The sequence below is a fragment of the Erinaceus europaeus genome, chromosome 15 (genome assembly GCF_950295315.1).
Source record: "Erinaceus europaeus chromosome 15, mEriEur2.1, whole genome shotgun sequence".
In the NCBI taxonomy this organism is placed as follows: domain Eukaryota; kingdom Metazoa; phylum Chordata; class Mammalia; order Eulipotyphla; family Erinaceidae; genus Erinaceus; species Erinaceus europaeus.
In genome coordinates, this window is record NC_080176.1 from 625,518 (window position 1) to 641,307 (window position 15,790).

A 15,790-nucleotide genomic window follows, 5' to 3' on the forward strand; every position below is an offset into this window, starting at 1 on the left:
GACGTGCGGCGTGAGGGGGGCTGCGTCCCGTCCTCCGGGCAGTGGCTTCAGCGGGAGTGTCTGAGACCCCAGCTTCTGACAGGAGAGACCCAACCCACACACGAGCTGGTACTCCTTGACGAAGAGGTTTGAGGAGACATTTTTATTAAGATGGCACAGCTGGAAGGACCGGTTCCGTGTGTCCTGGAGGAAGAGGACGCCACTCGAGGACGGAGGCGGCTCCACAGAGATCCTCCCATGCCGGCCGGTCCAGTCCTGTGTGACCCCGTGGTCCAGGGCTGGTCAGCATCCCCACGGCTGCCCAGTCTCAGGAGTTGGGGCCGGGGGCTCCTTCAGGCCGGTGCTGGCGGCAGGACTCCCGGATTCCTGAAGGCAGGATGCATGAGTGCCGGGCAGCCATGCCTGGTCTGCTTCCCCGGAAAGCCCCTCACTCGGGTCGAGTGACCCAGGTCCCCTCGCTGACCCCTGCGCTACACCACCTCTTAGGGCCAGACCACTGGGTGTGACCTCCCAGCCCACGCGCCTCTCCTCAGGCCTGGCCCCCAGCCATGCTCACTGCCCGCCCCTGCCCAGCCCTGCCATGCTCACTGCCCGCCCCTGCCCCCACCTGTGGAGCCCACCGGCCACTCACTCTGGATGACGGCCCTGTAGGCTGCAGTGGCTGGCGAGTCTGGGGCCTCCGTCAGGAAGGACTGACCTCGGTCGCAGCTCTTACCTGCAAGATGCAGCAGGAGCTCAGGCCCGAGGGTCCGAGGCACCGAGGCCGGGCTCTCCCGGCTCCCTCTGTCGACCTCGGGCCCTTCACTGTGGCCCCACGCAGCCTGTGGCCTCCAGAGTCTGAGCACACCTGGGTGCCGGCAGTCTGCGTGTGGCCAGTCCGCAGGTCTGTCTGCTCCTTGGATAAGGAGAATGGGTGTACGTGGCAGGTGTGGGCTACAGAAGGTGAAAAATAAAAATGTGCGAAAAGCAGATCTAAAAAATGCGTGTTATTTCAGAAACGTGTCTGACGCAGCTGAGACGGGGAGGGGACACGGCCCGCCCGACCCACTGCCTCGGTAACAGAGCCCCGAAGGCCACCCACCGCACAGGTGCAGAGCCCCCGCCTCGCAGATGCATGGTTGCCCACTCGAGCCGGCCCCGACTCGGGGGCGTCCACTCCAGCCGGCCCTGAGCCTGGGGCATCACGGGCCTCATGAACCTGTGTCCAGCTAAACCCTCGCAGGGGTCTGGGCCCGCGACCGGGCAGCAGCCTCGCCCACCGTCCTGCCTTCTGCTCTGCCCCCTGCACCTGGCACCCCGAGACCTCAGCCCTTCCAGAGCCTGAGTACACTGCGCTGGACCCAGCTGCCCAGGCTAGCCCCAGGCAGTCATCTCCATGACGCCACCCTGCCGTGTGCTGCAGGAAGCTGTGATACAGGGGAAGGCAGGGGGGTGTCCCTGCGCCCCGGGAGCTCCCGGGAATAGCAAGGGGAAGCCCAGGGAGGCTGCAGTGGCCCTGGGTGTAGGAGGCCCAGCCCAGGACTGCCTAGGCCGCCCCGCCCGACCCCCAGGATGGCGTCCTCAGCCGCGCCCTGTGCACTGCCTGTTCCTGTGTCCACAGGCCCTCTTGGCTCACCTCTGGCAGCACAACTGTCACCTGACTGGACAGAACATTGGGGGGTTACCATCCCGCAGGCCTGCTTCTAAGCCCCCCGCCTCCTCTCAGCTGTACCCCTCCCGTCCTGAGGTCTTTAGCTGCGCCGCAGGCCCCGAGGTCACCGCCCTCGGTCACCCCACTGCTGTAGGAGTGAAGGCCATTGGCCAGGGGGGGTGGGTGTGCACTCACGCACCTATGAGCGGGTCCAGCGGCACTCTGCCCAGCAGGGGGATGCCCAGGGCCTGGCACATGGCCTCGGCGCCCCCAGTGGTTGGCGGGAAGATCTGAGACTCCTTCTGTGAGGGTGGGGTGGGGGAGAGGGGGGAGCAAGTCAGCTGCCACAGTGCAGATACTCGGCAGGGCAGGGCAGGGCCGCAGGGCCAGAAGCTAGCTAGCCCAGAGTGTGCACACTTCACCCCACTGCCTGGGAGCCCCACACAGGGACCGGGGAGCTCTGGTGGTGGAGCAGTGCTGTGCTGTCTCTCATCTTAATCTGCCTTCCTCTCTGATATTGAGGGAAAGTTAAGTCCACCAGCAGCAATGGAATCACAAGGCCTGAAAAAGCAAGTTCTGTCTACAGCTGAACCATAGACCACGGACCCCAGTACAGGGGCGGAGGGAGAGCAGTCCAGAGGCTGATCCAAGAGGTCTCTGAGCTGCCACGGGGCCCAAGGGTGACTGGGGGGCGGATGATGATGCATCTGGGGCAGGCAGCCAGCCCACCCCCACCGCACCTTGCACTTGGGGCAGACGAAGCCGGTCATGTTCTCCACCACGCCCAGAATGGGCAGCCGCACCTTGCGGCAGAAGCTGATCTCTCTGCGGACGTCCTGCAGTGCCACCTCCTGCGGTTCAGAGGCTGCTTAGTCCACAGGCCGTGCCGTGCCGTGCCGGAGAGAACCCTGTGCCGCGCATCAGCTGTAGCCCCCGGCGTGACCTGGCCCGGCCCCGCTGGAGAAGTGCCGAGAGAGGGTTCTCGCCCAGACACCTGCTTTCTGCAGGAATGCCGAGCCCACCCACCACCACTGTGCATCTGCTCAGAGGCCACGCACGCCCTCCATGCGGGGGAGGGGCTGGATGAAGCTGGGGGTAGGGTTAGGGTCTCTTCCTGCCGGCTCTGAGACCCCCTGGAAAGTATGGCGCTCCCCCCGAGTGCAGTGGCAGTGTGCTCCGGCCTCTCCTCCCGCTTCCCTTAGCAGAGCCGCCCAGGAGGTGGCACCGGGAGCGAGTCGGGCCTGCACGCCTGCGGCCGGGAGTCTGATCCCTGGCACTGCCTATGCTAGCGAGACACTCTGGCTGCTTCTCATTTATAAATAACAAGTAGAATGAATCTAAAGAGAGAAAAAAGAAAAAAGGAAGTTACACGGCCAGGGAGGCTGACCTGGGTTCGAGGCTCCCGCACCTCACTGCTAAGAGCGGTGAAACTGGTCTACAGGGGTCTCTCCCTACCCCCCCCCCCACCTCCTCCTCTCCTCTCAATTTCTGTTTCCAGGAAGGAAGAGGACGAGAGCATGGCCGCCAGGAGCAGTGAACTTGTAGTGCCGGCACTGAGCCCCAGCTCATGATAAGCCTGGAGGCAAACAAGTTGCTGGCAGAGTTTCAGCCATACTCAGACAAAAAAGGAAAAAGGGCAGTCCAACAGAAACGATAAGAGTGATCACTCCCCTGCCCGCCACTGCCTGGTGGTGGTGCTGGGATTGAACCTGGGCCCTCAGCGCCTCAGGAAGGAGTCTCTGGAGAACCCTGCGCCGTCTCCCCAGCCCAAGCAGGTGGTTTTTAAAAAAGCAACAGTCACGAGGAGGCGGCTGTGAGCCGGCAGAGCACAGGACCTGCTCCGGCTTCCCTCTGGCACCGCTCTCGCCTTCCGCGCTTCAGGAAGGAGTGAGGACCACAGCACCAGCCAGCAGACAGCGCCCCACTCACCTGCGCATGGTGATGCGCACGGCCCCGCCCACTCACCTGCGCCTGATGAGCACGGCCCCGCCCACTCACCTGCCTGTGGTGATGCGCACGCCCCGCCCACTCACCTGCCTGTGGTGATGAGCACGGTCCCGCCCACTCACCTGCGGCGTGGTGATGAGCACGGCCCCGTTGATGCCAGCGGCCGCCAGGTACTGCACGAGTGAGAGGTGCTCGTCGGATGTGCCAGGCGGTGTGTCCACGATGAGGAAGTCCACGTCCCCCCAGTCCACGTCACGCAGGAACTGCTTGATCATGCCTGCGGGGGCACGGGGCTGCTTCTCTGCTGGGGTGGGGGGCATGGGGGCGGGGGGGGGGGGGGGGGAGAGGGGGCACAGGGGGCAGGGGCACAGGGGGCGGGGGCATGGGGCTGCTTCTCTGCTGGGGTGGGGGGTGCGGGGGAGACAGGGCAGAGGGGACATGGGGGGGGTGGCTTCTCTGCAGGGGGGAGGGGAGACGGGGGTGGGAGGAGCGGGAGGGGGGGGCTGCTTCTCTGCTGGGGTGCGGGGTGACGGTGGGGGAGAGCCAGGCGGGGGTGAGGAGGGAGCAAAGGGCAGCCGGTGGTGTGAGCCAAGGAGACAGCCCGGGAGAGGCAGCTCGGCTGGCGGTGGGCTCTGCAGGCCGGCCGAGGCCTGAGCCCAGAACCGTGGTGGTGCCGCTCGCTGGGCCTCCCACTCCGCACCCCACCCCTCCTCTCAGAAGGAGTCTCTAGGATACAAAAGCAGAAGCTGGTGTTTCTACTGGCTCTCCTCAGCCAGCGTGGGGAAGGGCGGCCCGGTGCTCAGAGTGAAGGTGCAGGGTGGGCAGCAGAACCGGCCATGGGGGCGGGGGCGGGGGTGGGCACAGGGGGCCCGGGGCCCCAGAAGGCGGCATGGCTGACCGTTCTTCTTAGGCCCTCTCCAGATGACGGCGTCGTCGGGACTGCTGAGCAGGAAGCCCACCGACATCACACCCAGGTTGTCTGCCAGGAACTGGGGGGAGGAGGTGGCGTTTAGTCAGGCCGTGCCCGGCACAGGGTGTCTGCCAGCCCCAGACAGAGGGGATGGACGCGGGGCCTGGAGGCCGTGAGGTGGCGAGCGAGGCGGACACGGACACGCACCACACCGGCCGCCCGCCAGCTGTGCGGAGAGCTCCACATGTGGCCACGCTGGCTGGCACGCTCCCACTTCCCTGGCGCACACTGAGCATTCGCGGCCTGACCGCAGACCCGTCTGTTGTAGCCCTGTGCCTGGGAAGACGGTGCCGCCCCACCCCTGCCCCGAGAAGAAGGGAAGCCGGGAACTCACCACGGGGGACCAGCCTGAGCCGCTCTGGTGGACCTGTGGGGGACACACGGCCATCTGTGAGAGCCAGGCCCCGCTGACCTGGGCAGGGCCACCGCTCTACCCTCAGGGAGCGCACAGGGAGAGGCCCTGCCTCCTGCCTCCCCGGGGACCCTGCTGGGGCCTCCATGTGGGGAACCTGGGGTCGGGGCACTTTCACTCAGTGAGGGCGATGGGCCAGGGCTGCAGAGAAGTGGTCAGGTGGCCCAGGGAGGCCAGGAGCGGACGGGCCGCCCTTGGGGGCCAGCCAGTGGCCGCCTGCAGGAAGCGGCCGGGCTGTTGGATGGTGTCTCCCCCCAGTGGGCTAGTCACAGCGCCTCGGAGCCAGACCCGGGCACACCCGGCTGCACGTCTCCCTTCGGCGGGCCACATGCCGCCTTTTACCCAGATGTGTGGTTCCGTCTGAGGTGAGCAAGTCTGAGGTGTGGGGAGCACGTGGGGGACTGTGCACCCATCACCACAGCTGATGTCAGAGCGTCTCACTGGTCCGGGGAGGCACTGTCCCCGTCTCTGCGTGTGCCTGCTCCGTTCACAGCAGCACAATCCCACAACACGGGCCCCTGACGTCTGGCAAGACCCACATCAGGGCCCCAACACGTCCACTGGGCCAGTGCTCTGCTCTGCCATTTCCCACCCAGAGTTGAGTCCGGCCCCCAGCACACCGGGGCAGCTTCCATGCTGTGGTCCCCGGCACACTCTCTGTCTCTGTCTGAAGAAAGGAAAAAGAAAAGGAAGGAAGAGGAGAGGAAAGGAAGGAAAACGAGGGGAGAAATGCCACTTCGTGCCTGCAGACCCTGCTGCCTAAGCTGGAGCAGGCGTCTCGCCCAGCAGCAGACAGCCACGGGGCTCACCTGGCCACCTACGCGTCAACTTTGGGGCTGGGCATCTCTCGAGCCAAGGGCGAGGCCCCGACACCAAACGGGCACCAAGTCAGCACTGGAGGAGCCCAGGAATTCAGGCAGCAGTGCCGGGATGTCTCTCTCTCTCTAATAAACAAGGAACTCAGGCAGCAGTGCCGGGATGTCTCTCTCTCTCTAATAAACAAGGAACTCAGGCAGCAGTGCTGGGATGTCTCTCTCTCTCTAATAAACAAGGAACTGAGGCAGCAGTGCCGGGATGTCTCTCTCTCTCTAATAAACAAGGAACTGAGGCAGCAGTGCCGGGATGTCTCTCTCTCTCTAATAAACAAGGAACTCAGGCAGCAGTGCCGGGATGTCTCTCTCTCTCTAATAAACAAGGAACTCAGGCAGCAGTGCTGGGATGTCTCTCTCTCTCTAATAAACAAGGAACTCAGGCAGCAGTGCCGGGATGTCTCTCTCTCTCTAATAAACAAGGAACTCAGGCAGCAGTGCTGGGATGTCTCTCTCTCTCTAATAAACAAGGAACTCAGGCAGCAGTGCTGGGATGTCTCTCTAATAAACAAGGAACTCCGGCAGCAGTGCCGGGATGTCTCTCTCTCTCTCTAATAAACAAGGAACTCAGGCAGCAGTGCCGGGATGTCTCTCTCTCTCTCTAATAAACAAGGAACTCAGGCAGCAGTGCTGGGATGTCTCTCTCTCTCTAATAAACAAGGAACTCAGGCAGCAGTGCTGGGATGTCTCTCTCTCTCTCTCTAATAAACAAGGAACTCAGGCAGCAGTGCTGGGATGTCTCTCTCTCTCTCTCTCTCTAATAAACAAGGAACTCCGGCAGCAGTGCCGGGATGTCTCTCTCTCTCTCTAATAAACAAGGAACTCAGGCAGCAGTGCCGGGATGTCTCTCTCTCTCTAATAAACAAGGAACTCAGGCAGCAGTGCTGGGATGTCTCTCTCTCTCTCTCTAATAAACAAGGAACTCAGGCAGCAGTGCTGGGATGTCTCTCTAATAAACAAGGAACTCAGGCAGCAGTGCTGGGATGTCTCTCTAATAAACAAGGAACTCCGGCAGCAGTGCCGGGATGTCTCTCTCTCTCTCTAATAAACAAGGAACTCAGGCAGCAGTGCTGGGATGTCTCCACCTCTCTCAAATAAACAAGGAAAACAGCTGGCTGGGGGGTGAGGTGGGGGCGGGTGGTGCCACATCTGGTGGAGTACACACGCTACCATGAGCAAGAAGGGACCCGGGTTCAAGCCCCTGGTCCCCACCTGTTGGGGGGCCTCCCAAGACGGGAAGCAGGTCTGCAGCGTCTCCCTTTCTTCCTCTCGCCCTTCCCTGTTTCTGTGTGGCCAGTAAATGGCCACGGGGACACTTGCTCAGGCTCCTGTACTCTCTCTGCTGCAGGCCCTGCCGCGTCTGTCCCCTCACCTGCCCCACGGCTCTCACCGGAGCCCCCACAGGGACCCCTCACCTGTCTCTTCCCAGAGACAAGGCAGCCCTGCTGCCCAGCTCCAGGGCACCTCCTGGGGGGCTTTTCCGGAGCTGCCCCTGCCCCCTGCCCCCAGTCTCAGTTCCCCAGGGTGACCCCCTGGCCCCTGGCTTGCAGGGTGCAGCCCCAGCCGGCCGGTCGGGCTGGGCTTTCCCACTGGAGCTATGTCCGCCTCACACTTCTGCATTTCACATGCCGCTTCCCTTCTCCTGGAAGGCACCAAAGCCAAGGCTGCGGGGGCGGGGGCGGGGGCGGGGGCGAACTTGGCTCTAATCCGGCCCCACAGCCCTGGGCATGCAGACGGAGGGTGGGGAGCGAGCGCCCGGCCCGCCAGCCTCCACGTCTGGGCTCGCGGCCGGGGTCATGCTCGTACCTGCTCTCCTTCCAGCCCCATGATCTTGGGAATCGACGGCCCGCAGATGTCCACGTCCAGGAGGGCGACCTGAGGGCGAGGGGAGCACGTCGGGCTGGGTGGGGCCTCCAGGTGCACAGCCGGGGGGGAGGTGAAGCTCCACCAAGTGGAGAGAGGCCCACGAGGGCAGACACGGCCCCTGTGCCCACGGGGACTGGGCACAGCACCTCCACGCCCTTCCAGGCCACCCAGAGACTCAGTCACTGTTGCCTTGGCCCTGACCACACGTGGGGGGCGCGGGGGGCACCGCTAACGCTGGACCGCAGGGGAGACTGAGGCCACGGGCGAGAAGCAGAGCCAGGTGAACGGGGGCCCTGTGCCGAGCGGGGCGAGGGCAGCCCCCGCGTCCCCGAGATCGGAAGGGCTCAGCCCACCCAGAGGAAGCTGAAAGTGAGAAGGAAGTGCAGCCGAGCTCACTGACCCTCCCGCCCCAGGCTTGCCTTCAGGATCTTCAGCCCTCACTGGGCCAGAGCTCTGAGGCCGCGCACTCTGCAGACGCCCCAGCAGCCCTGCTCTCGCGCCCCCAGAGCTCAGTGCCCGAGGCCCGGCCGCCCACTGTGGGCGCCCCCAGCTGGGCTCTCGGGTGAGCGTGGGGACCGGCGGTCAGCAGAGCCCCAGAGCCCCCGGCCGGGCACTAAGCGCCAGCACCGCCTCACAGAGGTGCCCACGCCCTCCCACGGGGGAGCCAGGGCTGCGTGGCCACGGGTACAGGCCGCTTCCTTCAGAGGGTCCGAGAGACAGACCTGAGGAGACGACGGGAGGAGTGTGCCCAGCGCCCCCAGGGCCCACTCGCGGGAGACGCCGTGGGGCTGAGGGCTGGCTGGGCATCCGAGCGCCAGTCCTCTTACTGCCTTAAAGTCGGGCCTGCCGAGAAGCCAAGTGTCCTGCCGAGTGCCACAGCCACAACTCTGCGGTCTTACTAACCTGTCACAGACAGCCCAAAACTTAGGGTCTGAGAGACGCGCTGCTCGCTCACCAGACGTGGGTGCTGGGGCCAGAGGTCCCAGGTTCAATTCCCGGCACTGCCACAGGTCAGAGCAGAGCAGTGCTCTGGTCTCTCTCACATTCAAATAACATTTTAAGGGAGTCGGGCGGTGGCGCAGCGGGTTAAGCGCACGTGGCACAAAGCGCAGGGACCGGCGTAAGGATCCCGGTTCCAGCCCCCGGCTCCCCACCTGCAGGGGAGTCGCTTCACAGGCGGTGAAGCAGGTCTGCAGGTGTCTGTCTTTCTCTCCCCCTCTCTGTCTTCCCCTCCTCTCTCCATTTCTCTCTGCCCTATCCAACAACAACGACATCAATAACAACAATAACTACAACAGCAATGAAAAAACAAGGGCAACAAAAGGGAAAATCAATATTTTTAAAAAACTTAAATAGAACTAGCGGCTCAGGGAGGTGACTTGGCCTGTACAGAACTGAGCTGATGCCCTTGGCGCCGGGCCCACCCCTGAACCACATGTGAAGGAACAGTGTGCTGGACCTTTGCTCCCTCTCCTTCATTCGAATAAATAATTCAGAAGGCAGAAAGAAAGGGTCGGGGAGGTTCCTCGTGACAGAGGGCATGACTTGTGTTGGGCAGAGGGGTGCCCTGGGTTCGATCCCTGGCAGTCAGGAAAAAAGACACCTAGTGTTCATACGCTAAAATGAGTACGGTCTGCTGCAAGTCTATTCCTGGAGACCGAGGGCACAGGTGGGGCGTCTGCGGCCTCCGTGCCGTGCTGAGCAAAGGTATGGGGGGGGAGGGCTCCCTGGCCCACGGGGGCCGGCTTTGGCGTTGTGTGGCAGACATGAGAGCGCAGGTGGGGGGTCAGCTCGCTGCCCAGTCGAACAGGCCGCGCTGAGATCTCAGCGGAAAGGCAGACGTGCCTCCGCCGTCCAGCACTGTTCACAAAGAAAAAAGGCACCAAACGAGAGGGCCAGGTGTCAGTCACAGAAGAAACTTGACTGGAAGTCAGTTCACCTTCCTGCGCAGAGCAGCTTTCAGTAGTCACACTGCACTGAGTTTCCAGAAACAAGCCAATGCACGGCGGCCGCAGGGCCTCGGCCCTGGGTGGCGGGTGAGGCGGCGTCCGGAGGCCAAAGGCGTCAGCCCTGGACACCAAAGCCACTCCCTGACAATCAGACGGGGGCACGTTTTTGGAAGAAGACTGAGAAGGACCGAGGTGGCCTGGGGTGAGTTTAGTGTGGACACAGAGGCAGTCTCCTCAGCACACACACAGCCTGCGGGGCTGCGGGGCGGCCGGGGAACAAGCATTCACCGGCTGCTCTGAGATCCCCGAGGGATGGGCCGGTGCGCCCCCTCGCTCCATCTGAACACGACGTGGTGGGTCCCGGCCTGGGAGCGGCAGCGAGGCCCCGCTCCACTGTCGCTGTGCCGGCTCTCGGCCCTCGCCAGGCAGAATCGAGGCCGCGCCGTGCGGCCCGCCACGTGTGCCCGGCTGTCAGGGGACGCCCAGGGCAGCTCGGTCACGGGGCTGGGCCTCTCCCGCCCGCCCGCCCCTCCCGCTCTCGCCGGGGCCCCACCTGCGTGTCTTCGTCCTCCGCGAGGCCGTGGGCCAGGTGGGCGCTGAACGTGCTTTTGCCCACGCCGCCTTTCCCGGACAGCACCAGAATTCTGTGTCTCACCGCCTTCATTTTCTCTCTGATCTCCTCGACGGCTGCAGAGGGCATGGCAGGAGACAGCCCCAGTGTCACTCTTCCCGTGGCTACGAGTCCGTGCGGCTGTGCGAGGGGTCACTGGGGGCCAGGGGTCAAAGCAGGGCCTGCCCCTCGCAGGCAGGGCCTCCACCACTGAACCACCTCCTGGGCTCTTCCTTTACAAAGACCACCGTCTTCCCCCAGAGCACTGCGCAGCTCTGGTTCACGGTGGTGTGGGGGACTGAACCTGGGGGGCCAGGTGGTGGCGCACCTGGTTGAGCGCACACGTTACACTGCGCAAGGACCCGGGTTCGAGCCCCTGGGCCCCACCTGCAGGGGGAAAGCTTCACGAGTGGTGAGGCAGGGCTGCAGGTGTCTCTCTCTTTTCTTCTCTATCTCCCCTACACTCTCAATTTCTCTCTGCCTCTATTCCATAATAAATAAATAAAAAAGAATCAAGAGAAAAAAGAGTGGTCCGGGAGGTGGCGCAGTGGATAAGGCTTTGGACTCTCCAGCATGAGGTCCCAAGTTCGATTCCTGGCAGCACATGTACCAGAATGATGTCTGGTTCTTTCTCTCTTTCACTCTCTCTCCGATCATTTTTCATGAATAAATAAAATCTAATCATCAGCCAGGGCTGAGCAGGGCTCTGGGGGGAAAATAGTAACAGTAACGATAACATCACTAATAATGATATAATAATACTGTCCTGCACAAGGCCCTCCTGCCCGAGACTCTGAGGCCCCACGTTCAAGCCCAGCACCACCACCAGCCAGGGCTGAGCAGGGCTCGGGGGGGGGAAAAACAGTAACAACAGTAATGATAATAGTAGCTGTGCAAACAGACTCCACCCCGAGGCTCTGAGGCCCCAGGTTGCAGCCCAGCACCAGCAGGGCTGCAGGAGGTTCCGGGCCCAGCTCCCCCAGCTGCCCCGGCTCCTGCCCGCGTCCATCACACACAGCCACGTGGTCCTGAGTCCCATCCCCCGCAGCACACGTTCCAGAGTGACGCCTGCTCTTTCCCTCTCTCCTAACAAAGTCACATTTTAAATAAGTAATAAAAGCGGGGGCAGGCCAGGACCTCCGCGCTCACACCCACCCCAGCGCTGCAGCTGCCGTCACTCCAACCAACGCCCCGCCCCTCCGCCGCCCCAGGCCCCGCCCCTCCGCCAGGCCCCGCCCCAGCGCACACGTCCAGTCCTCCGGCCCCGCCCCCAGCGCATACGTCCAGTCCTCAGGCTCCGCCCCTCGCCCTTTACAGGCCCCGTCCCTGTCAATCACCGCTCAGAACCCGCCTCCTCTCCAACACGCCCCGCCTCTTCCGGGCCCGCGCCTCCCACTTCCGTTCGGACCGTACCCCTTCCTCACCTGGGTCCGGAGCGGCCCCGGCCCCGGAAGCGCACAGCCGCTGGTTGGGGCATCCCTGACAGGATGAGCCTCGGCCCGCCTGGGCGCTGCCGGCCCCGGGGCAGTCTGCGCGGAAAGAGGACCGCAGTCAGCGCAGCTCCCGTCCTCGCCATGCCGCCGCCCACGCCCCTCCGCCCCTCCGCACGCTCACCCTGCGGCACCCCCTCCATGCCGCCAAGCACGGCCGCCGCCGTCGCCGGAAGCTGCCGTGACGCGCTTCCGCCTCGGGGAGCCCAGTCGGACGCTCCCGCGGCGCGGAGGAGGTGGCGGCGGCGAGTTGTGCGCACGCGCGGCGCTGCCCGCTGTCCCGAGCCGACTTCCGGCCCGCTGGCGCGGTCAGTACCGGGGCTCGGGCGGTGCTTGGCCTCGGCGGCTCAGTCCGCTCGGTGTGGCCCCCGGCTGCCTGTGCCCGCGCCTCCGCCCGCCTCCCGTCTCTGTCTTGGAGACTTTCACCGTGCAGGCTGGCTCCGCCCGCCGCTGAACATGGACGCGGGACAACAACAACAACAACAACAATAATAGTAATGTGGTGGCTCTGCCCGCAGACTCTCCTGCCGAGGCTCTGAGGCCCCAGGTCCTGTCCCAGCACCACCAGCAGGCAGGGCTCAGCAGGGCTCTGATATTAATAATAATAATAATAATAATAATAATATAATGGCTCTGCCTGCAGACTCTCCTGCCGAGGCTCTGAGGCCCCAGGTCCTGTCCCAGCACCACCAGCAGCCCGGGCTCAGCAGGGCTCTGAGATTAATAATAATAATAATAATAATAATATAATGGCTCTGCAAACAGACTCTCCTGTCGAGGCTCTGAGGCCCCAGGTCCTGTCCCAGCACCACCAGCAGGCAGGGCTCAGCAGGGCTCTGATATTAATAATAATAATAATAATAATAATATAATGGCTCTGCCCGCAGACTCTCCTGCCGAGGCTCTGAGGCCCCAGGTCCTGTCCCAGCACCACCAGCAGCCCGGGCTCAGCAGGGCTCTGAGATTAATAATAATAATAATAATAATAATATAATGGCTCTGCAAACAGACTCTCCTGCCGAGGCTCTGAGGCCCCAGGTCCTGTCCCAGCACCACCAGCAGGCAGGGCTCAGCAGGGCTCTGAGATTAATAATAATAATAATAATAATAATAAAGTGGCTCTGCCCGCAGACTCTCCTGTCGAGGCTCTGAGGCCCCAGGTCCTGTCCCAGCACCACCAGCAGGCAGGGCTCAGCAGGGCTCTGAGATTAATAATAATAATAATAATAATAAAGTGGCTCTGCCCGCAGACTCTCCTGTCGAGGCTCTGAGGCCCCAGGTCCTGTCCCAGCACCACCAGCAGCCCGGGCTCAGCAGGGCTCTGAGATTAATAATAATAATAATATAATGGCTCTGCAAACAGACTCTCCTGCCGAGGCTCTGAGGCCCCAGGTTCTGTCCCAGCACCACCAGCAGCCCGGGTTCAGCAGGGCTCTGGGATAACAGCAACAACAACAACAATAATAATAAATAGTTCTGCAAACAGACTCTCCTGCCGAGGCTCTGAGGTCCCAAGTTCTATCCTCAGCATCCCCATCAGCCAGGACTCCGCAGGGCTCTGGAATAATAATAATAATAATAATAATATAATGGCTCTGCAAACAGACTCTCCTGCCGAGGCTCTGAGGTCCTAAGTTCTATCCTCAGCATCCCCATCAGCCAGGACTCCGCAGGGCTCTGGAATAATAATAATAATAATATAATGTCTCTGCAAACAGACTCTCCTGCCGAGGCTCTGAGGCCCCAGGTTCTGTCCCAGCACCACCAGAGCCAGGGCTCAGCAGGGGTCTGGGATAACAGCAACAACAACAACAATAATAATAAATGGTTCTGCAAACAGACTCTCCTTCCTGAGGCTCTGAGGTCCCAAGTTCTATCCTCAGCATCCCCATCAGCCAGGACTCCGCAGGACCTGGCCTGTCTCTCTCTCTACCTCATTAAAATAAAATGTGCTTTTAAGATATATATTCAAGAGAGCGAGAATAGAGAGAGAAGCACCACTCTGGACGTGCAATGCCAGGGATCAAACTCAGGACCTCACACTTGCAAGTCCAACATTCTAGCCCCTGCCCTGCCCCCCAAGGCTGTGTGGCCGAGCCCCCATGTGAGTACGTGGGCAGGTGCACAGGACGCCAGAGGTGCGAGTCTGGGGTCTTGGCCGCTTGGTGGGTGGGGGGTTCAGTCCTGTTCCTTCAGCACGTAAGACCTCCTTCCTCTTGCCCCTTGCCGTGAAGAAAGCCTCTCGGGGTGACATCTCCATGGTGACTCGCCCGCTCTCCACGCACCGTTCAGCAGCCGTGGGGCAGTCCTGCGTGAGCTGGTGACGCCAGCGTCGGCTGCCTCGCCCTCCCCGTAGCTGCCCACCGTGCTGTCGGCTGGCCGGCAGCTCCTGTGAGCCGTGCGCGTGTTTCCTGGGAATCCCCGCATCGTGGAACATCTGAGACGCCGCCCAGGGTCCCCAGTGGAGGGTTTTCTCCCCTGGTGCAGACGGGTGAGGGCAGGCCTAGCCCATGCTCTGAAATGCAGTGGCACGTGTTCAAATCCCGACTCCGGCTCTCTGGAGCTGAACCACCTCGTGTCTCCAGCCTCAGCTTGCTTCTCTGTCACTCGGGGAGAAGACAAGCATTCGTGCCGCTGTGCCACGTTTCACCTCAGACTGCGTCCAGAGACGCCAAGCCTGAGACGTCAACCCTCCTGCTCCAGTACTCAGCCACCAAGTTGCAGATGCCGCCATGACGCCATCCTGACCTCCCTGGGCAGATGCCCTCTCACCCATGTGTCCTGGAGCCTCCCCTCCCCAGAGCCCTGCCCCACGAGGGACAGACAGACACAGGCTGGGGGTGTGGATCCACCTGCCAACACCCATGTCCAGTGGAGAAGCAGTGGCAGAAGCCAGAGCTCCCACCTTCTGCTCCCCATAGAGAATTTTGATCCTGGGGCTGGGCAGTAGCGCAGCGGGTTAAGCACACATGGTGCGAAGCACAAGGACTAGCGTGAGGATCCCGGTTCCAGCCCCCCGGCTCCCCACCTGCAGGGGAGTCACTTCACAGGCGGTGAAGCAGGTCTGCAGGTGTCTGTCTTTCTCTCCCCCTCTGTCTTCCCTCCTCTCTCCATTTCTCTCTGTCCTATCTAACAACAACAACAACAGCAATAACAACAATGCAATTATGACAACAGCAACAACAACAATAACAAAATTGGAAAAAAAAGAAAAAAAGAATTTTGGTTCAGGCTCCCAGAGGGATAAAGAACAGGGAAGCTCCCAATGGAAGGGATGGGACAGGGACTCTGGTGGTGGGAGCTGTGTGGCATTGTGCCCCTGTGATCTTACAGTCTTGTTAATCATCCAATCACTAATAAAAATTAAAAGAGAGGGAAAGAAAAGCATATACCCCACAAGGCGGCTGTGGAAATAAGGTCAGGTGATTCTAGGCAAGCACCCAGTTCCCAGAGAGCAAAGAGCCGGCGCGGGGAACTGGGGCTGGGAGGTGGCCCGAGACCCAGACAGGCAGGTGCTGAAGGAAGGCGGGACCCTGCACCAGACAGGCTGAAGCTCAGGGCAGGGAGCCTTTCAGACGTGTGGGCGCTGAAACGCGTTGGGTGCCTGCCACCCTGCCTGTCGCCAGTAGGTGACACCCTTCCCCAGTCTGAGCCTCTGTAGGCACTGGGGTTATTTATAGTTGCATGTATGTCATTTTTAGAATTTTTATAAAATGGATAATGAAAGTGTAACTTAAGTGTGTAACAAAATACGATTTGAGCTCTGTCTGAGGATAGACAACTCTGGGCCTCTTCCCACAGGGCCTGCAGAAGTTTCTCACACAGGGACAGATAACACAGCTGAGTCAAAATACAGGGGCCCAGGCGGTGGCACACCTGGTTGACCACACATGTCACAGTGCGCAAGGACCCGGGCTGCAGGGGTCTCTCCCTCTCTTTTTTCTTTTTTAATTTTTGTTCATTTATTTATTGTTTTCTAAATTTCTTTATTGGGGAATTAATGTTTTACATTCCACAGTAAATACAATAGTTTGCACATGCATAACA

At 61.5% G+C, this 15,790-nt stretch overlaps 1 protein-coding gene across 2 annotated transcripts; it reads right to left on the bottom strand.

Moving 5' to 3' along the window:
* Nucleotides 1-127: 127 nt before the first annotated feature.
* Nucleotides 128-12,004, bottom strand: NUBP1 (NUBP iron-sulfur cluster assembly factor 1, cytosolic). 2 transcript variants are annotated; one of them, XR_009544931.1, is made up of 12 exons: nt 11,868-12,004; nt 11,678-11,782; nt 10,197-10,330; nt 7,635-7,703; nt 4,882-4,914; nt 4,476-4,566; nt 3,700-3,854; nt 2,371-2,481; nt 1,830-1,932; nt 848-933; nt 632-715; nt 128-366 (listed from the first exon to the last, which is right to left on the bottom strand). XR_009544931.1 is itself a non-coding variant. In XM_016192247.2 (11 exons), exons 1-11 carry the CDS (start codon nt 11,884-11,886, stop codon nt 308-310), a joined length of 963 nt encoding a protein of 320 aa, XP_016047733.2. In that variant the 5' UTR covers nt 11,887-12,001; the 3' UTR covers nt 128-307. The 2 variants fall into 2 exon arrangements, 1 of the variants encoding a protein (XP_016047733.2); XM_016192247.2 differs by lacking the exon at nt 848-933 and having other exon boundaries at nt 11,868-12,001.
* Nucleotides 12,005-15,790: the final 3,786 nt, after the last annotated feature.

Bases quoted from the DNA above. Each gene is read 5' to 3' on its own strand.
- NUBP1 (XM_016192247.2), bottom strand. The intron at 4,915-7,634 runs GTACGAGCATGA...TGTCCCCCACAG, and splicing joins TGGGGCTGGAAGGAGAGCAG to GTCCACCAGAGCGGCTCAGG. The intron at 716-1,829 runs GTGCGTGAGTGC...TGCATCTTGCAG, and splicing joins GCCGCTGGACCCGCTCATAG to GTAAGAGCTGCGACCGAGGT.